General features: G+C 42.0%; 1 protein-coding gene across 4 annotated transcripts in view; it reads right to left on the reverse strand.

Moving 5' to 3' along the window:
* SPAG16 (sperm associated antigen 16) overlaps window positions 1-25,813 on the reverse strand; it is a 365,904-nt gene that overhangs the window by 109,199 nt on the left and 230,892 nt on the right. For all 4 annotated transcript variants that reach the window (XM_033064223.2, XM_033064222.2, XM_033064225.1 and 1 more), the window contains one exon: window positions 10,602-10,667. In XM_033064223.2, the coding sequence (XP_032920114.1) occupies window positions 10,602-10,667 (66 nt within the window). The remainder of the gene's footprint in view (window positions 1-10,601; window positions 10,668-25,813) is intronic.

Genomic DNA, 25,813 nt, shown 5'->3' on the forward strand with positions numbered 1-25,813 from the left:
ACTGTGGAGCAGCAGTGAGCAAGGGCAGAGGGATCTCTAGAGAATCCAGGCAGACGTGGGTGAATCTGCTGTAGTGGTTACAAGGAAAAAGATTTTAATATCCAATTAATCCAAACGAATTATGTAAAATATGATAAAGATGGAGGAAAAAATGCTGATGTAGTCCATTATTAGACTAATGACTAATCAATCACCACCCATTTTTGAAATATCATGCTTAAATCAAATGAAAATAGCATCTTCTTAGAAAGACATTGAATTACTTAGCCTGGCATAAGTACAGAGCTACACTGATTACACTTTCAAAGTGCAGTGGTCTATTTTTAACAATTATGTGCATCCAGAGTGGGGGAAAATGGTGATTAAGGATTATTAACAGGCACTCTTGGTGTTTTCCCATCTGTTTTTTTCCTACCTTTGTCCTTTTATAGTTTTGAGTTCTGCATTGTATTAAAGTTGCAGAAGATCAGTTATATTTCAAAACAACTGAAAACTCGGCTTGTGAAACTGGGCTCAGTCCCTCACTCCCAGTGACATCTTTTACAGCTTTGAATAGCCAGGAACTGGTGAGACAACAGCTCTTGTGGGGGTGAGGAGAATCCAAGATATTGATGCAAAAACAATAATCTCAAAGCTTCACTGTTGGTTCCTACAGAAAAATCAATTTCTTAGCAGCTGTCAATGAACAGCTCCTGATTTTGCACTGAGTAGAACTAGTAGAAGCTGACCCAAGAAGGTGGCTATTGTTGCTTTCAGAGCATATGGAGATTCAGAACACTCCTTGTGTCCTCCAAAGGAGGATCTCCACTAAAAGTAATCCATGGGAACGGCAGAACTTTGTTGCAGCAGAGTTTCCAGTCCTACTGACTTTCAAAAATAATCATGGATCACGGGTCTCCAGTTTGTGTACATGTACTCTGCAGGTTTTCCTCTTGCTGTGTGAAAAAGGGGGAATCTCTCTTCCCTTTGTCACATCAAGTAGCAGGAAGTGCTTGGTGGTGTGTTTGAGGAGCACAACACATGCTAGGATTGCAGAAACCCTTTGCATAAATTTACATAAACCGATGCACTCCCTGCAGAGTTACTGCTCACAGTAGTTGACATTGCACTTGAAACAGTGCTGCAAAGGGAGCAATAGCTTTTGCAGAGAGGTTTAAAATAATCAGTTTTGTTTTTTCCCTTTCTAACCATCAAAGAAGGGTGTGAATTCTGGGAGCTGTGCAGTGAGAGGAGATGAATGATAATTGCCATAACTGGCTTTTCTCTGTATTTTTGAGAGCTACCATGACTAAAGTAAAGTTAGGTGCCATCATTGCCTGATTAGACACTCCTAAGAGCAACAAGTATAAACATTCCTGGGCTACACCGTGTTTGTGCACAGGGATTTTACTGTCATTCAGTTCCACATGTGAAAAACTGAGTACTATTCACTGCAGTAATGTTAAAATACAGATATAATACATACTTTCTTAAATTCATAAATTAGAATTAGTGGCAAGAGATCTATTAGTGAAATGCAAAATTGTTCATTTTAAAATGCTGGACATCTAAGTCACTGAAAGAAAATGAGTGTCAGAAAACTACATGTGTTTTTCTAAAGAGAAACCACCAAAAGAACATGCAAAATCATGGAATCATTTAGGGTGAAATAGACCTCTAAGATCATTGAGTCAAACATAACATTTGTCTTCTTATCTTGTCGTTGGGTGTTTAGTAAAGGGAACTAAATGCATAAAGAAAGAATACCAACAGTATTAGAAATGTATTCACAGAAGCTTACCCAATTCTGAACTCAAGGAAGTGTATGAATCTCTCTCAGTTTTAATGTATTCCAGGTGAAAGAATGATCAGTTCAACTAATCTCATCCCATTATTTTGAGAACTACTTCACAAAAAACAGCTAAATATCTACAGTGGACTGACACTGCTGGGTCCCAGGTGTCCCCCAGACCCACTCTATGATTTCCTGCCTCAGATAGATAGGACAGAGAGAAATAGAACAGATGTTTTGTGGGTTGGGTTAAAGACAGGGTGATATCACTCACCCAGCACTGTCATGGACAAAGCAGACTTGAGTGGGGAAAAAATAATTTAATTTATGTAGCAGACTGAAGGAATGGTTATCAGGCTAAAAACAACCAGGTGGGAAGTGGGGTGGAAACAGGATGAGCTCTGCCTTTCTGCTCCTTCTTAAGATATAAGCCAGACTGAAAAATTCCAGTCAATGCCTTCTTAAGTGCCTTGTTGTGTCTGGGTACGTTAAAGTTCCTGAAGTGCCTTACTGAGTCTGGATGTTGTTTTAAATTTTGCCAAGTACCTTATTCTACCTTAATGTTCTAAAGTTTGCAAGTCAAAGTTTGTTATTGAACCACCTGAGAATTTGGTTGTTTCTCCCCCGCACTGCCCAGATTAAATCAAATCACCCTCTCCTGAGCCACTGAGTGGGACAGGGCATTACACCCTCACTGACCTCACCGTCCCCATTGTCCTCACAGCACCCCCAGATCCCACAGCCCCCATAGTCCTCACAGCCCTCATTGCTCTAACAGCCCCCACAGCCTTCACTGCCCCTACAGACCCCATAGTCCTCACAGTCCCCACTGCTCTCACAGCCCTCACAGTCCCTACAGACCCCACAGCTCTCACAACCTTCACTGCCTCCACAGACCTCACAGACCCCACAACTGTCACAGCCCTCACAGACCCTATAGACCCCATAGCCCCCCCAGTCCCTACATACCCCACAGGTCTCACAAATCCCACAGATCTCACAAACCCCACAGCCCCTACAGCCCCCACAGATTTCACAGCCTCCATGGCTCTCATAGCCCTCACAGCCTCCATGGCCCTCACAGACCCCACAGCCCCCAGGGCCCTCACAGACCTCAGAGTTCTCCACAGACCCCACAGTCCTCTGTAGGAGACCAGAGAATTGGTGGACTGGCTCAAAACCACCAGGATGGCCACTGCTTCATCCCCCTGTCCCCTTGAGTCTTGCTCAGCCTCTGGGCCACACTGAACTGGTGGTGACCGACCTACGGCCTGCCCTGAATGGCAGTGACTGACCTACGGCCTGCCCTGAATGGCAGTGACTGACCTACGGCCTGCCCTGAATGGCAGTGACCGACCTACGGCCTGCCCTGAATGGCCATGACTGACCCATGGCCTGCCCTGAATGGCAGTGACTGACCCATGGCCTGCCCTCAATGGCCATGACTGACCCATGGCCTGTCCTGAAATGGCAGTGACTGACCCATGGCCTGTCCTGAAATGGCCATGACTGACCCATGGCCTGTCCTGAAATGGCCATGAATGACCCATGGCCTGCCCTGACATGGCAGTGACTGACCCATGGCCTGCCCTGAATGGCCATGACTGACCATGGCCTGTCCTGAAATGGCCGTGACTGACCCATGGCCATGACTGACCCATGGCCTGTCCTGAAATGGCCATGAGTGACCCATGGCCTACCCTGACATGGCGCTGTCTGTCCACATGGCAAACCTTGCCTTGCAAACCCAACTCAGCACCAAAACAATATGCATTCCTACCCCTGACGGACTTCAGCTGTGTTCTCAATTATTTTCTGATTAAATCAATCTGATATTCAAGTACCTTCTAGCAGTGATATTTATTCTACTGCAGATTAATTGCATCTTCATAACAGACAAGCCTTTCCAGAGTTGGTCCTACTTTCATGCTTGCATAAATTCATTTAAAATCCAGTTTGGTATTCTACAAAGCCACATCCTTTGCTCTACAGATACAGCACTTTTCTAGGCAACCTGCCTCCCTTTGGCCATGATTTGATAGGTGGTAAATATTCAAGAGTCCTCTTACCAAACACAAACCACTGGTCTAAACTAATTCAGTTTCCCTACCCCACGTTTAGTTTAAGCCCTTTTGTAGAGACAGCTTTGCACAAACATTGTTGGAAGAGCTGTCCTTTGTCCATTGGTAACCCATGCAAATCCAAAAGCACCTGTTGTAAGAGGTGTCCAGGCTAATGCAATGTGCAGTGGAAGCCCCCACCAACCAGTGCCTGCCCAGAACAAACTGGGAGCACTGGGAGAGCTGGCAGGGAGCAAACCCAGTGTGAGCAGTGATGCCTGGAGCAAACTGGGCTCACAGCTCATTGGTTCCCAGTCCAGGCAATGACAGCAGCTGCAGAGCAGGTAAAAGTTCCACAATTTGTCAAAAACGTGACTGTCACACGGGAGAGTCACAGGGTAGAAGGTGGGGATGCTGTGCTGCTTTCTCATGTTTTAGAACATAATTTCCCATGAAATGCCACAAAGAGAGGCAGGTTGGACTGTACTACACATGAGAAGTTGAAGTTTAAAGAATCCAGGTGGATCTTTTCATTCTGATTTTGTTTGTTTTGCAAAAAGATGAGTTTAAGAAACAGCTGGGAAAAAAAATAATTATGCAGGGGTCTGGCCCCATGGTGCACATCTGCCACAGGAAAGGCTGGCGTGCTGAGCCAGGAGATGCAATTTAGGAAAAATCCTTATTCCTTAGGATACACAAATTAATTCTTCTCCTCTAAGAAAGAAGGGCAAAGTTTTCCACAGTGGAAACTGTGGTTTAGCAGTTTTGCATGCTAAACAGCGCTTGCTGCATGTACTGTATACACAGAGGGTCACATTCACTGCAGAACACAGAAATAAGCAAACAAAATCACATTAAAGGAGATAATCTCTGTTTCATTTAGTTAGCAGCAAACTGACATAACAGTATGTTTATATTAGTAAATATAAAGTCTGAAAACATAAAAGAAAATACTGTATAGTCAATTATTATCGGTTTCTGCTGAGGATCTTTCAAGGGTCAATCTGACCTAGAATATACAATTCTTTAAAGAATTCTTAAATGTCTTAAAGTTACTCCAACACAAGCTATGTCAAAGCCATCTAAAAATGATGCCACATTTTTTTCTTCTTGGGCTTTACAGAGCTGTCTGAATCCAAATGTCAGGGCATTACCCCGAATTTTTATCATGAAGAGTTGAGACGAAGCTTCATCATGTGCAAATATTTAAACGAGAGCAAAATCTGATTAAAAGCTTCAATTAGAAAAGTTAAATATTTAAATATTTCATTTACTGCTAGTTCAAAACAAATGAATGAGACAGCATGATGGCACTCACCTGCATTATTTCCTACCCCACATTCCTCATCTACACCATCATCAACTGGATTTCTTCCCAATAGCCAGTCTAACCCTACTCTCTGTCTGTTTGAAGCCATTCCTCCTTGTCCTGTCAATCCAACCCCTTGTCTCTCTCCATCTTTCCTGCAGGCTCCCTTCAGGTACTGAATTTCTTGATGAGTACTGAATTAATTTCTTGATGGGTTTGAAATACTCTCCTAGAGCCAGCCATGAGGAAGAGCAAAAGGTCTTTTAAAATCTAAGCTTCCCCACGTTTGTTTGGGTGAATTTTACAAGATAGTTTGGGGTTTATTGTGAGTCCCTGCATGGTGAAAACAAAGAACACCAGAAGGGACTGTAAAAACAACTAAAAAGTCAAGCCTGTGGTAAATCATAGGATCACAGAATATCCTGGCTTGGAAGGGACCCACAAGGCTCATCAAAGTCCAACTCCTGGCCTGCACAGGACAGCCCCAAATCCCACCAGACAAAAAAGGGATGCAAACCCTGAGGCTGGAGGAGAGAGGTCCCCTGGCAGAATGAGCTCATCTCACATCTCATAATGCAAAGGCTTGAAACAAAAGAAGGCAGATTTTATTGAGCTGTAGTTATTTTTAGAGTCACTAGACTTGACAGGATTGGGTTTAGAATCTTCAAACACGTTTATGTTGATTTATATATAATGTATTTATATATGTTACAGAGAATAGAAAAAACAGGTAATATCAAGTTTTTGAAGTCAATTTGTGTCTAGCTGAACGAAACTGCTAGACTAAGAGATTTTTTAATGTTTTTTTTCCCCCAGAAGAAGTTATGACTGGGATTTTGATCCAACAATAACCCAGGAAGACAAAAAAGAGAGTGAAGAAGCTGCATTTTGTATGATTTAGGAGTGCAGAGGCAAACCCCAGCAGCAGCCAGTGCATTTAGTGACACTGAAGGTTTCTCAGTGCCCATCATCTGCTGCATGTGGCTTTTCTCTGCCCTTGGCTTATCGAGGTGTGTGACACCTATTACTGAGTTTTTCTTTGCAAATGATCTCTGATGAGAAACCTGAAATGGTGATGGGAAACTGAATGACACAAACAAGGTGTGACATTTAAAAATCAGTCCTGGATTTGTGGGGTTTTTTTAATTCCAGCAAAGGGCCTTGGCTGTGAGACTGTCTCTTTTCCCAAGGACACAGGAATACAGCAGCTCAGGAGAACCACTCCCTTCCAAACCAATGCATCCTGAATTTCCTTGGCCTGTAACAGTAAGTAAGTCCCTACATATTGCAGCTTTCTCATAGTAAGATCCAGAGGAATATTTTTTTCTTCTAGACTATCTGCTAGATATATTTATCCAGACTTCTACATTGAGAGTATCAGAGTTGGAGACCAAAAATAGTCAAACTGATCAAAATAAGGACGGATGTACCCATCTAGTCTGCACATAATGTGTAAAGCAGGCCCAGTGTTAACTGCAGGGTCTGTGGATAACACAGGGAGGATGGCCAAGGGAAAGGAGCACTCCAGGAAACTTACTTCCAAAATTAGGGAATAACATGACCGTGTCAGAGAATGGATGTAGAACTGAATTCCAGAACAATTTTCAGAATGATTCCCTAATATCAGAAAGAGCTGTTTGCCAACAAATAAAATGGGTGTATTTTGACATGGATTTTGCTCCTTGCCATGACACAGAGATGGAATGGATTTTTCTTTTACTTCTAGCAGTGTTTGATGGCCTGAAAATGGTTAACTAATGATAATAAAATCTGTACTTAAAATTTAATTCAGTTCTGTAATTATATTTCTTATGCATGGAGACAGAAATAAACTAGAGGAAGAACCTATTAGCCCTTTTGCATGTATAATTGAACATGTTTGATATTACTGGGTAACCTTTGTAAGCAACTGGCTTTGAGTTTATGCAAAGAGGTGAACACTTTGAATACATAAATAACAATAAGAGCAGATAGGTTTTTGATTTTGTATTCTGTTCTTTTCTTGTTTGTGTCTGTTAGGTGCAGTCAGACATCCCTGGCTTTATCTGGCTATCCATAGAAACATCTGAGAGATCTGACTTTTGCATCATTTGGGTGCAGTAATGAATAAGAACTGACATCAAATATCAATATTATTGGCTCGGCTAAATGGTAGCTGACATCCAACTGGACTGCTGAGGAGGTAAACAAAATTGAATTTTTTTTTTGTTTAAAAACTATCTGACATTATTTGCCCTTCAGCAAATCAATGGAGGAATGGCCTAGATGCTGCTTGAATTTTGGCCTGGGGAGGTGAAATTGGGCAGTAGTTCACAAGCATATTTTTCATAGTCTTTTAGGTTTTCCTAATATAACCAATAATTCTAAAAATACTTCTTTTTTCATTTTAGGGAAACTTGGCAACCACTGTAATGATTCCTAAACCTGCAGATATGACACAAACATGTCATGGCAGACACTTGGCATACTTTGATTTGGACACAAACACACACACACACACACACACACACACACACACACACACACACACACACATAAGGGAGCAAACCTTGCTCTGCTTCAAATTCATGACTCAACCAAACATCTACAGTCTTTATACTTCATCAGCATAGGTGATTTACCTTTGCAAAGGAGATGCAGAGCTTACCTGAAATGCTGTTTGGGCCATACCCCAGTGCAAAATAAATATGTGAAACATTTTTCTCTACAAAGGTACAGAAATGTGGTACTAAAGGGGATGGTAACAGTAGCTTTTAGGAGGAAAGATGCATTTTTCTATGTTCTCCATTCAAAACCAGCTATGTAGGTTTTGCTCAAATTTTCTCAAATGTTCCACAGGCAGAGAACCAACTTGGAAAACTGCAGGATTTAAAATGCTGCTGGAAGTGTTATCTGTTCAGTTCTGACATACCACAAGTGCAGAGGTTTCTCCAGGGCACTGGGACTCCTGTGTCCCAGCAAGGCAGAACCCAAATGGGCATATTCCAGGTGCCAAGCTGGCAGTTTTGTTCCATAGAGAACAGGCTAATTAGGGAATCTCAGCAATAGTAAGAGTTCTGGCTGCAAACCTTGCCCACTTAACAAAAAAACCCCTATTATGTACAGTTTCAGAAGCATAGTGTAGTAAATAACTCAGATTTAATCAGTTTCACAGAGTTTAATGAGGATTTATTCAATTTGTATAAATGCATTATTCCTTTTTAGTTTTTTCTTTCCACAATACTCTTCCCCAAAAATACCCCTAAATATTTGGCACTGCCTGCATGGCTTTCTGATCTAAATAGAAAATTTGTTCCTTGTGCAATTAGAATTTCATATTCTTTCTGAACTCCTTTTGGCACCAAGCAACCTGAGACAGGATTACCACAAGGCCACTGAAGTGATGTAGGAGCCTGACCTATGTCCAAGCAGAAAAAGAAGTGAATCCCTTGGAATATCTCACCATTACAGTTCTGCACCCACCAACACTGGCAAAGCATGGGATGTGCAGACCCAGGACATTGGGTTATAAGAAAATATAACCAAAAAAAAAATCTAAGCAGGGTTTTTTCAGCAATCAGCCTTCACTGCTGTCATTGTAAACTTCCTGGGCCAGGTGTAAGCATTAGGTTGGACACTCTGGAAGTAATGTTCCACTTTGTTCAAACAGTCCATTATAAATGTCCAAAATCTTTTCTATGAAAGTACTGTTGAAAATACGACTGTTTCTATAAAAACATTTTTCTTCATAAAATATGCATTTTTAACAAAAATATCGACACTCAAAACACCTTAATCAGCTTGCTTGAGGTGGAATATTTTAATTTTTTGTTGAGCAAGTTCTAGAGGGTGAGAAAATAGTTCTCAAGTGCTGTATTTGGCTGAAATATAGCACTTGCTTTGCAAATCAGCCAGTGGGACAACTGTTACTTGTAGCACAGTTAACTTACACAACTGCAGTCACAGCTTCTGAAGTTATATTCTCAGTCACTTTGACCAATGCTGTGCCAAATGTTCCCATTTTTACTAATTCAATCACTGAGAATGCCAACCAATAATTTTAGTCTAAAGTTAGTGGCAGCTGTAATATTTCTTACCAAAACAACATGTTTACCTGGAAGGTTATCAACACGTGGTCTTTCAGCATCCTGTTAATCCTTACAGGTCACATGAGGCCTTTTGCAAATTAAGACCCGAATTAAAGACACTGCTGTGGTATCTCTACAGTATTTCCCTTGCCATGCTTGCTCCTGTTAAGTACTCTCAGCTCCCCACCACAGTGTCTCAGGGCACTGAGAGGCAGGCTGTGCCTGTCAAATACAGATACATGCACATGGCCAAGAAAGAATTAAGATGCCTTGGGAATTCCTGTTCCTCTCCCTGACATCAGTTTATCCCATACCTTCTGCTGTGCCATCCCCTGGGGTTTGCCCTACAAACACAGGGCTGGCAGAGCAGTTGGCAAAGCAGCAGCTGACACTGAGCAAGAGAGAATATTCAGGATCTCCTGCAGGAAAAATTAGTATTTTGCTCTGCCTGTAATGAAGGTGTCAGTGGGAGCATGGGGAGCAGGAATACCACAAAGTTATTTTTCAGGAAAGATGGTCTCTGAGAGAAAAGGCTGTAATGGCAGCAGAAACCACAACATTCCTCAGCACTTCCACAACAGTTTTAAAGAGCAGTGTGGCCAGGAGAGCTTCAAGAATTGTACATTATTACATTAATTTGGGGTCGTGGTTGGAGACAGACAGGAACCCTCTGAGATACACATGACAAAAGCTCTTTATTGTTGCTGGACCCTTCTTAAATTGAGGGTTTGTATCCCTGGATATACACATGAGATTGGTTGGGGTCTTAACACACTCATTTATTTCCCTGGCCAGTGATCCATCTGCACTCAGGGTTCAATGAACTGGATCCTTTGGATGTGTTCAAATCCATCCTATCATCCCTCACCCAGGGACGTGTTTACTTCTAAGCTGGTTGAGTCTGGGGGGCTGCCCCAGACCCAGTACATTATGACAATACACCACAAATATTTGGGTCATTTCAGAGTATTTCATATGGCCTCTAAGAGCCATTCAGGTGAAATTCCTCCTGTTCCAAAGTTATCAGTCATTCAGACAGCACTCTGTCACCAATCCCTGTCAAAATGGCTTCTCTCAGACAACTATAAATTAACCAGCTTGGAAAAAAGTTCACCCAAAATATTTAATTTAAATAAAGTAATCAATGATCCCAACAGAGGAGAATGGCTTAGACATCATGCACTAATCAAAGAAGGAAGGAGGGAGCAGCAAGGAGGGGCAGTTCTGTTGTAATAGGGGCTCTGGTCTGGCAGGTGGGGCCACTCTGAGCCACCACTGATTTTGAATCAGCCCCAGAGGTCTCTGTGTCACCAAGGAGCAGGACAGCATGGGCCAGAGCAAGGAACATGATGGTTAAAGGGAAGAAAAAAAGGAAATTTGCATGCAGAACTTACCTTCTTGTTGAATGTAGCATGATTACAGGAATGCACGTGACCCTGGAATGTGTAAACACGGAGACCCTAGGAGTGAAACAAAAAGAGCATTTAAATAAGTTACAGCAATGCAAGTTAATCTATAGCCTTGGTGTGAACAGAAAGACCTTGATTTTATGGCTGTGTGGAAATCAAGACACACTGTGCTAAAAAGCCAGCTCCTGGTTGCTGGAACAGTAACATATTTCTCACCATTACTAAGGATATATCTCCTTACTTCACATAATAGCCAGCAGAAAAGGTGCATCCAAATATCCCCAAGGAAAGCCAACTCCCTGGCTGGAGGGCTGCAATTAGAAGGTGGAATGGCTCCTTCTAAAACACTGAGCTCTTGGTCTCAGGCAGTGAGTCAGTACATGTCTCTTGTTATTCCACACACACCATTAAAGGCTTCCTTAAGGAATCACAGGCATGAAATCAAAATTAATTATCTTTTGTCATCTCCCACATTAGGCCATAAGTGACCTACATAGTGCAGTAACATATGTCAGATGTCATCACTGATATGTGGCCTGTTCTCCCAGAACAGGAGCCATCCAACCACAGTGTCTCCTACTAAAAACCTGAAATCTTCAGATGGCAAGACAGGGGTACTGGAAAGAGGTGCCCTTCTCTGTTTTCACAGAAACCACTGGTTTCATGGGTTAAAACATATTTCCTGTTAAAAGTGAAGCCCAGCTTGGAGCAGTGCAATGCTAAAGAACAGATTTTCCCTCTAAGAAAGCATTTTATTAACACTGCAATTGAAAGACAGTTTGCTGCATTTTTCTGAAGAGTTGAAAAAAAAACCAAACACAAGATCTGAAATTCCACTACTCATCCTGGTCTTGAATCAATCTATCAGGAGCAGGAGTAACATAGGTTAATCATACCTCTGTCATGCTTTTGGAGTTTACATCATCAGCTTATCCCCATTTTGATTTTCCTGACTAAAAAGAAAAAAAAAAATCATTCCTACTCTGACATAAGAAATTTGAATTCTCTTTTTCACTGAAAAAAACTCCTACATTTTATCATCAGCATGTCTAGCAGCATATTCTCACTGTTTGCCACAAACCTTTTCAGAGAGCAGTTAATGAGGTTTGACCACAACATAATTCTGAAGGGACACTCCTCGATAATGCTCTCTGGTTCATATTATATCTCTGAACCACTCAGGAGAACTCAGCCCAACAAAGCAGCAGTTGAAGGGGATTACATTGTTGTTGTAAGTATCTCAGGGGTTAAGAGCAAAGAGGGAAAAAAGCTATTAAGGCTGAAGAGCAGTGTTGATGCAGGAACATATGGGGATTCATTATCTGCAGATAAATTCCAGTGGAAAATTAGAAGACAGTTCTTGAACAGTGAGATACAAAAACTTACTCCACTCCAAGTAGTGGGGATAAAAAAAAAATCTCATTACTATAAGAAGCTGCTTAAAAAGCCTGGAAATAAATGACCTTCTCCCGTATGTGATCTTTTGCCTGGACTTGGAGACCAAGGAGGCTTTTTCCAGTCTTGCTCATATGGCATTAGAATACAAATCTCTGATAAAGCCCAGCATTTAATGCTGCACAGAATTCCTTTTGTTTAAAAAAAATGTCACCCAAAGAAGTGAGTAGGCAACTTTGGCAAATGCCATTTTGCATCTCATTGTATTTTGCATTTACCCCTCTCTGTTGAAGTAGTTTCTGCTCCAAGGCCACATGGCTAATGTGATCATACTAGCAAATTGGTATTATTCCCATAAAAGGATTGCAAGGCAACAAGAGAAAAAGGCTCTTTACAATTAAAAGCTCTGTATTTAAAGAGCACACCATCTACTTTAAGCATAAAAAGGTTGCCAGTGCACAGTTCTTGAGTCCTCCATAGTTTTCAATAGGGTTACAAGCGGAAAGAATGCTAAAAACCCCACTCCAAAACCCCTGCATGTTTATAAGTTAGATATTAGATACAGGCTGGATATTAGGAAAAGGTTTTTTCCCTAGAGGGTGCTGGGCAGAGGAAACGGGCACAACCCCAAGGCTCCCAGAGCCCAAGGGGTGTATGGATAATGCTCCCAGGCACAGGGTGGGATTTGTTGGGTGTCTGTGCAGGGCCAGGAGCTGATTGATGATCCCAGTGGATCCATCCCAGCCCAGCAGATTCTGTGATTTCTAAGTAAGAAAACATGAACCAATAAATGCTGATACAAGGAAAACTTAAATAATTACTTGCCAATTACAAATTCACTGCTGGAATAGAAACACAATTGCACAAAATTCCCTAAAAACTAATTTTATAAAGGTAACAGGATAGGAGACAGAGACAAGCAAACACACATAAGCAGTCTAGTGAGAAAAAATGTCAAGGACACGAGATGTACCTTGTGGCCCAGCAGCAGTATCGATTGCACCCAGCCCATGGTAACAAACCAAGTGCTGGTGCATGTTCTGCATGTAGAAAGTAGCCCTTGTAAAATAACTGCTGCTGCTCAGCAGGGTGTAGTATTTACCCTCAGACACTCTCAAATACCAACACACACACAGTAACCTTTCCACAAACACAGAAAAAGCATGCTGGCACAAACCAGTGGAAAAAAAGAAAACCACACAAATGCTGCACAAAATGGATGTTAACTTTCAGCTCTCCCTCCATAACTCAATTCGGTAAAAGCCGTCTGAATAGGATTTTAATAAAAGTAATAATAGTGATAATAAAAGTGAGACAAAGGCAATGGTTTTGCAAAGTGTTTCTCAATACTATCAAAACTTAATTTCCAAAATGCCACTTTATTTTTATTCAGTGCACAGCTTGGGTTTTCTTTACTAACACTGGGAAATCTGAGTTTTGCAAACACAAAAACAAATCTGGAAAGCTACTACTTAACTGTAATAGCTCAGGAAAAAAACAAATAGTAATAGATATTCTGTGGACCAGAATCCAAGTTAGCACTGAGCTTTCAGCACCAAGAGCTCAGCAGTAATTTAATGCACTTCCTTTTGCACATGCATTCTGCTTTTCAGGCTTTAATTATATAATAATCCACTACAGCACCACCAGTGCTTCATGCAGTGTGGAACTGAACAGGGTGCACAACCACCTGGTGCATCTGCCATTTCATTGAATTTCTTTAAGGTTCAAGTTGAACAAGAACAAACATTTGGGACTTGTATCACAAGGAAAAGAGCAGGGAAAAACGAGGAGATTGACATTAGGACAGTTCTTAGGGGAAAATGTCAGTCCTTTGCTGTGGCCTGAAGGTGTCACTGACCATCACCCCTTACAGAGGGAACAATCACAAACTGAGAGCAGGAGCAGTAACAGAACACCAGAGCAGAGCTCTGAAACTAGAGAAAGGCCCATTCCCCCCACCTTTAACCCATGGGGTCTATCCAGTCTCATTGCATGGGACACTCCAGCAGTATAAATCATGGGAAATACATCATTACTGCCAACTGAGTCTTGACTGAAATATTAATTGAGGAAATCTGAGTTCCATTCCCTCCTTGAGCTATTGTCCAATTACATTAATAACCATACATTTTTCCTCTGCAGGAAATACATAGATAACAGCAACATTCAAAGAAAACAAAATATAAAGTGTTCTGCATTGTTGAGGTTTTGGGGTTTTTTAATTATTATTCACACATCCACACACACATATAATTTTCCAGTCTGAAATCCTGAAATTAACATTAGAATCAGTGGTTAGAAACACCCTGGCATTATGCTGTGGAGCCTATCAAGCTCTCAGCTTGCACTGAACGCAGGCATTAATTGCCTGCCTTGGACTGGAGTTACCTAAAAGACTCCTGAGAGAGAAAACATTCCTTTGTTAGAATGAAATCTGGTATTGTGGAAAAGCAGCCTGATCTTTGGAGCTATGGATCTGCGAGCAGTAATCCTGCTGCAAAAGTAGTTAAACAAGGTTTTAAATTCAAATTATTTTTTGTTCCTACTTTCAAAGGATAAAAGCCCAAGATTTGGGAATCAGTAGTAAAATTCTGCTGTAAATCCTCCCTATTGTGTATCCACATGGATATAGGAATATCAGGGTAAGACAAGACAGGCTGAAGACAATCATAATTAATTTGCTTCTTTGCATTGCAATAATTAAGTTCAACCTTTAACTATGTAACACAGCAGCTGAATCTTCCTATACTTATTTTAATTACCATTTCAGCAGCAACAAAATAAATCTCCCAAACTCAACAAGCCATACTGCAAGCACCTCTGGAGAAAACACACAGCCAAAACTGGTACGGTATCATTTGAAAGCTCTTCATGTTTCTCTGCTCTTTTGGTTTTCTTTCTGAATTTTGAATGCCTTGCTGTATATTAACATCTGACATGAACAAACTTACTTTGCAAGTCCAGAATCAAGATAACAAATCCATTAGATCAAGCTGGGTGTAATATTCAAGTCACAATAGGTAATTATCTTTATGAGTTTGATATGAGCTTTTAGATAACAACACTCGAGTATGAGATTTATCTAAACAGTGTTCAGATAGGAGATTTATTTGTAATTTCTTGGTTCATTTAGAAATTAACTCAAAGAAATAATGTTCATTCAGAAGGACAAAACCGAGAAAAGTGTTCAAACCATGAAGCACTCAGCTGTGGAAATGTTCACCTCATTCTCTTTATTAAAAACAAACAAAACCTCCCAACAGTTCTTCATGAGAGGTTTAATTGTATTTGGGGGAAAATGGAAGTTCTGAGCTTACACAGGTAGAATTTTTGCAGCAAATCAAACACTGTAATGCTCTGGAAGCTCCCTTGGCTGGACCTGAACTTTTCCTAAAGCAAGGAAATGTTGAGTGTACTGTGATTTCTGGCTACTGACTCACTGGAAAGCTCTAACCTTCCTCCTTCCTTGTTGGATCTGTACAAGAGTTTCCATTTTCATGGCAAAGTGCAAAATTAAAACTGTGCATCCTTCTCATTCCCATGCCTTATTCCCAACAGAACCTGACTGCCTCACCAGCACTGGGGAGCTCTGCAGGGAACGTGGCAGACCCAGCAGAACTGTGCCTATGCCTTCCATGCTGCAAGGAATCGTGTCCTTGCCATCAAGTGGGTGCATGGAGACGTCAAAAGGGACTTGGATCTCTTCATGAGAGCAAAATGAAACTCATTTTCATGGGATATGATGGGTAAGCACCCTAGCCCTGCAAGACAGCTCCTTTCTTTCCCAGCCCACACCAACCCTATGAGGTTCAACAAGGGAAAGTGCACCTGGGGTGAGGAAACCTGGCTGTATAGACAGCCTGGAGAATGAGATGGGGGAAAGAGGCACCATAGAAAGAGACCTGGGGATCCTGGCCTGTTGGATCTGAGCCCACAGGGACATCCCTGTCCTGGGGATCAGGCTCAGCACAGCCATCCAGCCTGGGGAGGGGATCGTCCTGCTCTGCTCTGGGCTGGGGTGGCCTCACCTCCAGTGCTGTTTTGAGCTCTTCAATCTAAGTAAGATTATTAAGCTATCAGAAAGCATCCAAAGGGCAACAAAGAGGGTGAAGGGCCTTGAGGGGAGGCTGTATGAGGAATAGCTGAGGGCACTTGGTCTGTTCAGCTGGAGGAGACTGAGGAGAGACTCATCTGGAACTTCCTTGTGAGGGGAAGAGGAGGGGCAGGCAGTGATCTCTGCTCTGTGGGAACCAGTGACAGGACCCAATGGAATGGCCTGAAGCTGTGGCAGGGGAGGTTTGGGCTGGATATTTGGGAAAAGTTCTTCCCCCAGAGGGTGTGGGGCACTGAACATGTTCCCCAGGGAATGGTCAAGGTCCCAAGGCTGGCAGAGCTCCAGGATTTTTGGCCAATGCTCTCAGGGATGCATGGGGTGGGAGTTCTGGGGTGCCTCTGCAGGGCCAGGGGTTGGACTCAGTGGTCCTTGTGGGTCCCTTCCAGCTCAGACTCTTCTGTCAACTCATTCCAGCAGCCTCCTGCACGCCCCAGGCTCTGTGTGTCCCTCCAGGCCAGAGCTGCTCTCTCCATCTGCCCCATCCTGTTCTACCCACAGGGCTGCACTCCCAGCAGGGCAGAACCTCAATCCCAGTTACACCCAGAGGCTTCGTGGGCACAATCAGTGCCTGAGCAGTGAGCACTGAGCAAATCTGGAGAACATATAGACCATCTGTCACCACAGGGTTTGCTCCATAGACTCCAGCACAGAACCTTCAGTGCAAAGTTTGCCTCTGCTCTTGTCACTTGGAACAGACCCTGTGAGGAAGAATCACACAGAGAAGGTTTCTGGATGCTAGACCAGGGGTAAGGCCAAGGCATTACTCAGATGTTTTGTAATCCCTTCTTTGGGGAATAAAATTAACCTGCCACCATTTGTGTGCTCTGTTATATGAGGAATCATAGAGCAGGTGAGTGCACCAAAACTGAAGCATATCAGCTGATGGGCTCTTTAAAAAAAAAAAATTCAAAAAATTCACTACATCTTCCCAAAGAAATGGAAACGAATTTAGAATCTCTTTAAAATGCATGAACTTCTATAACAACTTTCATACAGTGAAACATTAAAAACTCAAGAAACAGCATTTTTCTAAATCTGGTAGGTAACAAAAACTAGAAAGAGAGCTCTGCCTGCCAGCTAAGCCCAACACCACGCTTTTCATCACAGACCAGCCTTCTTTTCACTTCACAGTTAATAACACCTGCTATTAAATATATCCAAAAAATCTAATTAACCTCGCTCTGGAACACCCCTGAATTACCTCATTTGTGTAAGTGTGAACTTTCACCTGAATGTAGTATTAATACACATTTTGTACCAATGATGCAGGCATATTAATTTTTCATAATTGGGATGACAAGTATGTTTCTAGGCCGAGACCTTGTATGCTAAATCTGTTCAAAGTGAACCTCTAAGGCTCTCCTTAAAAAACAGGAGTATATAGTAGAAATGCTGACAGATTACATTCTTGCCAGCATAATACAACCTGACTCAAAGATAAATGTTTCATGAATTAAAAAAGTTGAAAAAAGCTCCTCTGTTCAGCTTTGTTCTTGAGATGAAAGTGAATTATCTTTTTGTCTTATTCTGACACTTGGATTTTTGTACTGCAGTCTGCAGAAAACTGTAACTACAGGCAGTATTTAAACAGACATGACCGTGTGGGATTCTCTCCTCTCTCAACTCCTGTAAGAGACATCAAACTTCCAGCTGCATAAGGAGGAACAAAGATTTTTATTGGGAAGCAGATCCCCTCCTGTACCTGCTTATGTGAAGAGAGAAATGTCACCTCCAGTTGAAGAGATCACACAGGAGCACAGTCCCACCTGCATGGCCCCAACAGGACAGAGTGCAGGGAGAAATGCCTTTGCTGGGCCCATCATCCCTCTACAAGAAAATAAATAGCATAAAGAATTCCCTCTGAGATACTGAAATTCTTCCAGTGAGAGCAGAGCTGTGTATTACTGGTATTGCAGATGGGTTCATCAGCAGAAGCTGCTGCATCTTCCTAAGGATCCATGAGGCAGCTGAGCAGACATCACCCTGCCAGCACCAGGAGAGCCAAATTCCATAAGTAATTCCATTCCTATCCAGTGCAAACTGGGAGTTTCAATTGTCCAGCATGCACAGGCCAGGGAATTCCTGCTGTGAGTAATGTGCTGGAGCTCCTCAGCTGCAGATTAGCCCAGGAACTTTGCAGCGCTTTCAATTAACTTGGCATTCCATGGCTTTGCAAAACAGACCAGCCATTTGCAGGAGAGTAGTGCCTGAATGACAGGAACCTGGTAGGGCTGCCTAAAATTAAACACCACGAGCTCTATTACTTCAATGTAAAAAAGATCAAAAAGATGAATTATAAATGAGCTTCTGGTGGAATATAACCGGAAAAGTTACGAGTCTAGTGCAAGCACAGAAAAAATACAAAGTCATTTCTGTTGGCTATGAAAATTAAATTATATGAAGGCAGAATAAAAGAATGAATGCATAATTTAATTATATGTAAGAAAAAGTGAGAGCACTACATGTGGGAAATAATTTTCTCCTTATCTGACTATGAGAAGTTGCATATGAGTCTGAAGGGTTTTAGTGCCCTTAAAAACTGAAGCTAAACTTTGGCCAAAATGCCAAATTGTTACCTTCTGTGAATTCCTATTAGAACAATGAATTTTTTTTTTCATAGCAGGAGAAAGGAAAAACTAAGTGGCTTTAACTGCAAAAGCCAGAGACAAAAGCAGGTACATACACAACCGTGTTTATTAAGCAAGACAAGGGAGGTGGCCTAAACATTAAAAAAAAAAAAAGAAAGGAAAAATAAAAAGTTAATTAATTTCTTCCCTTCAAAGAGTCAGCATAAATCAAGAGTAAGCCAGTAAGATCAAAGTTCTTACTTGTCTGACAGCCACTGGGAGAGGGTTTACTTCTATTGGAATAAAGGAATTTGTAAGCCTGCTGCATTCACAGTGTGAATTTTGTTCTGGCAGTCACCACACATCAAATGCATCTCAGCCAGGCTTCAAATGGCAGATGCACAGCAAAACATACCAAAATAAGAGCAACAAAGAAGGGCAAACCTAGCAGAACATGGTTGCAGTTCTCCTCCACCAAGCAGCACTGCTGAACAGCTTTGCAAAGGCAGGCTCTTCTTTGATCTGTTTCCCCATTAACCAACAGGAATGGGATTTACCCCCGAAGAAGAGGGCTTGGCAAAGAAACCAGGATCTGAATGGGAGGGGATGGCAATCCACTTGTTCACCATGATCTGCTTTTCCCTGCTGCTCTGGGAATAACAGCATTGTTGATCTGAATAACCAGGATCAGAGAAGAGAACCAGATTATTTGGTTTAGAAACACTGAAGAAGCTATTCATTGGAAAAAAGAAGTCCCTCTAAGAAAAAACAAAAAGAAGAAAAGAAGTGATTGTGTAGGTTAAAAAAAGTCTTTAGATATCAAAATTAAAATGAAAAAAATCATCAGTGGAAGAGGAGAAACATTGCAATCAGCTCTTACAAATGCATTGTCCCTAGATCATCTACACCAGATCCTGCTTACACCATCTACACATGCTGAGTGAAAGGAAAAAAAAAAAGATTGTAAAAGCCCATCAAAAATATTCCTAATCTTCTGCAATTTCAAATTCACAATTCTATTGGTATTTGAAATCAAATTCATGCCAACATTTTCAACAGTAGAATTTTCTAGAGAAAAAAGAAAGTATTGCAAGAAGGTCTGGGATGGGAATGGTTCTATTTTTGGTAAGTATCTAAGCTTTATTTTTCATCATAGCATTGCTGCTCCAAATAAAATCCTGTATTCACTCCTGATGCAAATAGAATTAGGCAAAACACCAATTTTGAAATTCCTACCTGGTTTAAAGAGTTTATTGATTGCTCCACAGCATAATTATTTTAATAATTAAAAATATACTCTAATGGTCTAGCTTTGTTAAGTTTATTAATGTTTCCCAATAAACTTAATGACTGAAAAGACATAGGAACAAATGTAGTTTTTAATCCATCAATACTGGCACCAGAACTGGTGACTGGACTTATACATTTATGTCACCTTCAAAGAACAGGAGCAGAGGGGTTAACTAGAAAATCTTTAGTGGGAATACCCCACATCAAAATTAAAAAGTTAAAAATGTCATTAATATGTACATGAATACATAATCCTTCATGTGTAATAAGCTGTCAAATAATAACAAAATACTGAAAAAATAATGCCAAAGCAATGTGAAATTTTCAAAGAATGCTTTTGTCAGGGGTGATAACAACATTTAGCAGCTGAGCTCTTCACCTGTTTTAGCAGTGTTTTCCTAAGGTATTACATCCTGGCAAAAGACTGCAGTGACACTGAAGAAAAGTAAAACTCCTTTTCAGAGGCCTCTTATAAAATTACAGCATGATTACATTACCTCTTAAATTAAAATAAAAGTTCCTCACAAAGTTCAGCCTGTCACAGTTGCCAGGATTAGATCTGGGACCAAATGTATTATGACTGAGCTCAGTGCTGTATAAATACTAGCTCCATTATTCAAACAGCTTGCAGGACACTTCCAGCTTGATTTTACAGTCACAAAATGTCCCTGTGAAATCTCTGCCCTGGGATTTTTCCCCAGGAAAGGAAGGGATGTGGCACAGGCCCTTGTCTGAGCAGCAAGGAGATGTAAACAGCAAGGTCCCACTAAAGGAGCCTCTGACAAAAGAATTCCAGCCTTGGGGTTGGTGAGTTATTAACAGCAGCAGGCTCAGTAATTGTTGGTGAAATAATCTCATTGACACATACAGCTTAGGAAATAGAGGGCTCATTAACAAAGCCTCCAGCCTTTATTAGATCATATAAATAACCAAGAGTGCCTGCAAAAGATCGATTACAGCCTTTAAATGTTTACTGAATCAGTGTTTAATTAAGACAATTTTAATATGCAAATCAAGCCTAATTATCATCATTTGTTAATGTTAGTCTGCCTGAGCTCTAAACAACTACAGCTGCAAATATGGTAACACCATCATATTTCTCCTGTTTTTCTCCCCTACAAAGAGCTGCAGAGGAAATGATGGAGTTGCACTCCCTGTGTGTATGAATCCTTACAACACCACTTTTCCATCTACTCTTTGAAGGTCAAAAAAGTGCTCAGCCTAGCATAAAATGCAGTGGAAATGTTATGCATTTCTCCACCCACTTCATTAATTAATTAATGTGTTTCCTACCACAAGCCCTCTGGGAGCTTCTTTTCATGAATATCTGCCCTTGTTCCATGCAGTGATTCCATGGGTGGGTTTCTGACACAGACCTTTGTCACTCAGGTGATACTGGGACTTTTTTCTCTTCCTATTTCCTCTGCCCTGGGAATGGTAAACTTCCTATGCTGAGAAGCCACAGCACTATGGCAAAGCCCCTGGAAATTAAAATGTGAAGCAAGCACAGCCTTCAGCATTGTGATAGGAGAAGCAGCCAGGGAGAAAAGAAATGTCTGTGTTCTGATTCTTGGAGAAGTAAAAGTAAAGCCTCAAAACCTCTAGGAATCTGTTTTGGGAAAGAAGGTGGGGCAGCTGCAATACAATCCTGCTAGAAATAATTCCCTTTGCCTGGCTCTGCTGCTCTCTTGATGGCACAATGAGCTGCACAGATTAAAATGAAGGAAGGGAATCACTGCCTGCTGGGCAATATTGATTTGTTGTTGAATGCTTACATTGACAGCGGGGGAAATATGAAACGCTCCTGTTTGCAACGTTTCACAATATAGAAAGTCACTTCTTTGTTTTTCTTTGCCATTATGTTTTCTTTCCTCACATTCCCACTCCTTTGGAGCCTGTAGCTGCCAAGCCCTCAGCTGGTCGAGGGCAAAACTACTTGTACTTTCTGTAAAATATATTCAGTATTTCTAAGGAAAAGAAGTCCTCATGGAAGGAAAAAAAGACATGCAGTTACAAAAGGCCACAAGTCTTTCAAGACAGAATGAATAAAAAAGTAATAATCAGAGGAGAAATGAAATACAAGAGACAACTTGAAAAGCCTCCAGTTCAAATGGGAGCAGAGTGGCTTTCACCAGCCTCTGAGTGGCTGGTGGATGAAAGGGCTCCCTACAGGAACCACATTTGGGTTCATCTGGGTAGAGATCTGTCAGGAAATCACTTCCCAGCTTCTTTTGAAAGGTCTTCTCTGCAGACAGCCTTGGAGAACAGGGCACGTCCAATAAAATCTGGGCATTTACTGCCCACACAGCAAGTTCACACCGAATTTGGTCAGGCTAGAGCACAGATTTGGGTGGAGGACAAACCCTTGAGTAGAAGGAGCCCCTGGCCCACGTGAAATGCAGGCAGTGAAGAGCCAAGGCAGGACAGGGGCTCCAAGACACAGGCAGGTACAAATTCCCTTCCCAGAGGGAACTGTGCAGACTAACAGCTCCTCTGGGAGCTGTGGGTGCTTCTGGTGAATACCTGAACCTCAGGAAAGCACAGGAATTCGAACTGAATCATGCAAGAGAGAGCCTGCAAAGTTTAAGTCTTCTAAAGTTCTCCAGCAGCTGTTAAGAAAGATGTTGGCACTCTCTTACCCTTCAGTAGAGAAAGCAGCCAGGATTTTCAGAGCTGGAATTGCAGTGGGACTGTGTGCAATGAATGAAACAAGTACACCTTCAGGAAGTACCTGCAAATCCAAGAGCAGGGAAGAAAGACTGGAAATCAAGTGCCAGCTCAGGCACACGTAGGAAGGTTAGTGGAGAAGCTCCATGCTCAGACATGGAAAACAAACCCTTACCTTGGAGCTATTCCACCAGGGAAGGGAAAAGCAGAGGAGCACTTCACAAGTTCAGTTCACTCAGACCTTCACTCATCCCTGCAATGCTGCCTTGGCTGGTTTTGCACAGGGGATGTTTCCCTCAGAGTCACCAGCCCTGATGTGCTTCAAACACACAGGAACTGATGGAAGAATTCATGGCTGAGAGTTCTCATTTTCCCAGTCACCTTCAGGCTACTCAAGTAACCCTGGACAAGAGACCTTCTTTTCTGTCCCAGCTGCAGCTCCCCATCATGGGCAGTGCTGTGCCCTGCTACATCTGCTCCAGTTTCCCCATCCAGTTACATACAAAACCAGCTACAAGTGAGGAGGGCTCTCTTACTCAATAGTTTCTCTGCTGTCCCCACTATTTTTTTCATGTTCTCCAGTTTAAACTTGCTATTCATCTCAAAAATGCACTGAATGCATTTTGATCTCTGGTTCCATTATATGCAGTGTCCATTCACTTTGTATCCTGTTAAAGGTGATGGAAAGTTGCCAACATTCCCAAACTCCCTCCTATCTCAGCAAGATGAAACAGTTCCTGGGTCAGACACGGATCTGACAACTTCCTAAGACACACAGACATATCTCAAAGCAGATATTACTGTCAAAACCCAAAGAGTTTTAAAAATTAATTCAGAAGTAAAAAAGATCTGCATTAGATATGCACATCAACAACTCTGCCCCCTAGCAATGTTCAGGCATCTTCCAAATGAAATGGCACTTCTGATGCAGAGATCTTCTCTGGGCTCAGCCACTTCAACATCCAAGTTCAAGAACATTGTTAAAAGAACTTTGTAGGTGAACATTTTCAACACATGATTTTGATTAGCAAAGAATGAAGTGCAAACTTCATTCACTGTCTTTTCAAAAGGTAAAGGAAAAATTATATATCTTAAATGAGAAGTGCCTTCTTTGATAAAATGCTTTCGTTTGGGTTTGATTGCAACCCCCCAACATACTATTTCCATTTTTGCTCCTTCTCCTTTCCTGTCTCCCTCATCACTAGGGTCAGCACACACAGTCGTCTCTTGATCTGAGAAGTAGTTCTTTCATTAATTTTATTGGTTTTGTACTTCTCCATTTATGCCAGAGCTTTGCTGATTACTAAAAGACAGGCAAGTGTTTTTTCCTATATTAGAAAAAATTTATCTTAGCAGAAATATTTTAACAGAAAGAAGCTCAAAAGGAAAGCACATACAGCCCTTTAAAATGCACATGACCTACAACTTGCATTCCAGTTCTGCAAATTTTCAAATAAAATTCTAAACTCTCATGGTGTTGCATGTTATAAGACAAGATGGCACAACGAGCTCTGCACTACAAGACACCACATTCTGTTCATTTTCTCTTCAGTGAACTGAACTGCAGATAAATGACCCAGAAAGCAGCAGGAAATGAGGACATATCACCAACGGGGTTTTATGAATATTATTTGTTAGAAGACGTAACTCTCTTAACAATACCTGACCCGTGACTAATTCCAGGGGGTCAGGGTGATCTCTGCCCTCCACTGTGTAGGGCATTATTCTTCTCCAGAGAAGTTCACAGGTTAATGAATAAAGTGCCAGCAAAGAAGAAATGAGACTGAGCAGGAAAATGCTCGTTCTTGGTCTCTGCTATAAATAATGCTCTCATTAAAATTCTGCCTTGGAAGAAAGGCAAGTCCATTAGTCTAGGAGCTAATTTTTACTGGCTCCTTAGATGTATGCATATTAAAAATTCAGCGTTTATAATTGCCAGCCATCAACCACCTAGTCAGTGCTGTTCTTGGAGTTTTTAATTATTTACTTCATTTGCATAGACACTCCAATTTATGATCAACCATTTGGTTATCAAGGGACAGTTTTAGTAATTCCTCTTTTGCGTTTTTATTTATTGCTTCGGCATCCCCAGCAAGAGGGCTCACAGGACCTTTGCCAAGGTGGGGGGCAGTGGGATGGGCTCATCCCCAGCCTCCCACCCTGCCTCATGGCCAGGTTCCATGGACACCTGCTGCACACCTGTATCCCACCTTGGAGCATCACAGCGGGCTCCAAGGACAGCCCTCCTACCCAACGCCTTCGCCTTCTCTTCCTCAGCCCTTGCTGAAGTCCTCTCCTGGTTCCTTGGCCCCAGAAGAGGAGGCAGGAGCTCACACCTGGGAATGTGCTCGTCCTTTTGCTGCAGGTGCTCTGGCACGTTGTCCCAAATCTGTTCTCCTCTGGGATTTTAGTCTGAAGCTGTGTTCTCCTCCTCCCACGGCCTTGCTCTGCTCCCTGAGGATACAAGTGCTGCAAGACTGCCTCAAACCATCCTCCCTCGGGACCAGCAGCCTCTGCTGCTCCTGCTCCAAAGCAGACACCCCCTGGTTCTCCTCAAAGTGCTGTCTGCACACTGCCTTGGGAACATGAGAAGGAGAGAAAACCTTGGCAGTTCTGCACAGCAGCCCCAAGCACGTGCCCTGGGCAGCCCAAGTGCAACTCCTGCTACCAGCACACTCTGCAGCTGGGCATCATCCCCCAGGGAGAACACTGAGTCCTGAACAGCCCCCCAGTTTTTCGTTTATCCTGAAAAACAACTGAATGACCAAACTCAAGACATGCTGTCTGTCCTCAGCGTTCCCTGGTGGGCTCTGCAGCAATGGGAAGGATTGATTTGCCATCTTGGCATCCCTGTCCCTGCCTGGGCACCACAGCTGGTGACTTTCTGCAGACAGGATACCAGGCAGCAAATGCCATGGGAGGAAGCATTCCCTGGCAGGAAAGGAATTGATTACCAATCCCTCTTTCTGAAAGGAAGCATTTCTTTGCTGTAATTCATACTTTTCAACAGCCAGCCTCCAGAAGGCTTTGGGGGAAGTGAGGGCAATGACACCAGAGATTACAAATCAATCACTATTATAGAGCCTTTTATTTGGTAGAAGCTTCCGAGCAGAAAACAGATACCAACAATATATAATATATCCTGATTTTTTGTTAGCTGT

This window comes from Catharus ustulatus, chromosome 7 (genome assembly GCF_009819885.2).
Source record: "Catharus ustulatus isolate bCatUst1 chromosome 7, bCatUst1.pri.v2, whole genome shotgun sequence".
NCBI lineage: Eukaryota > Metazoa > Chordata > Aves > Passeriformes > Turdidae > Catharus > Catharus ustulatus.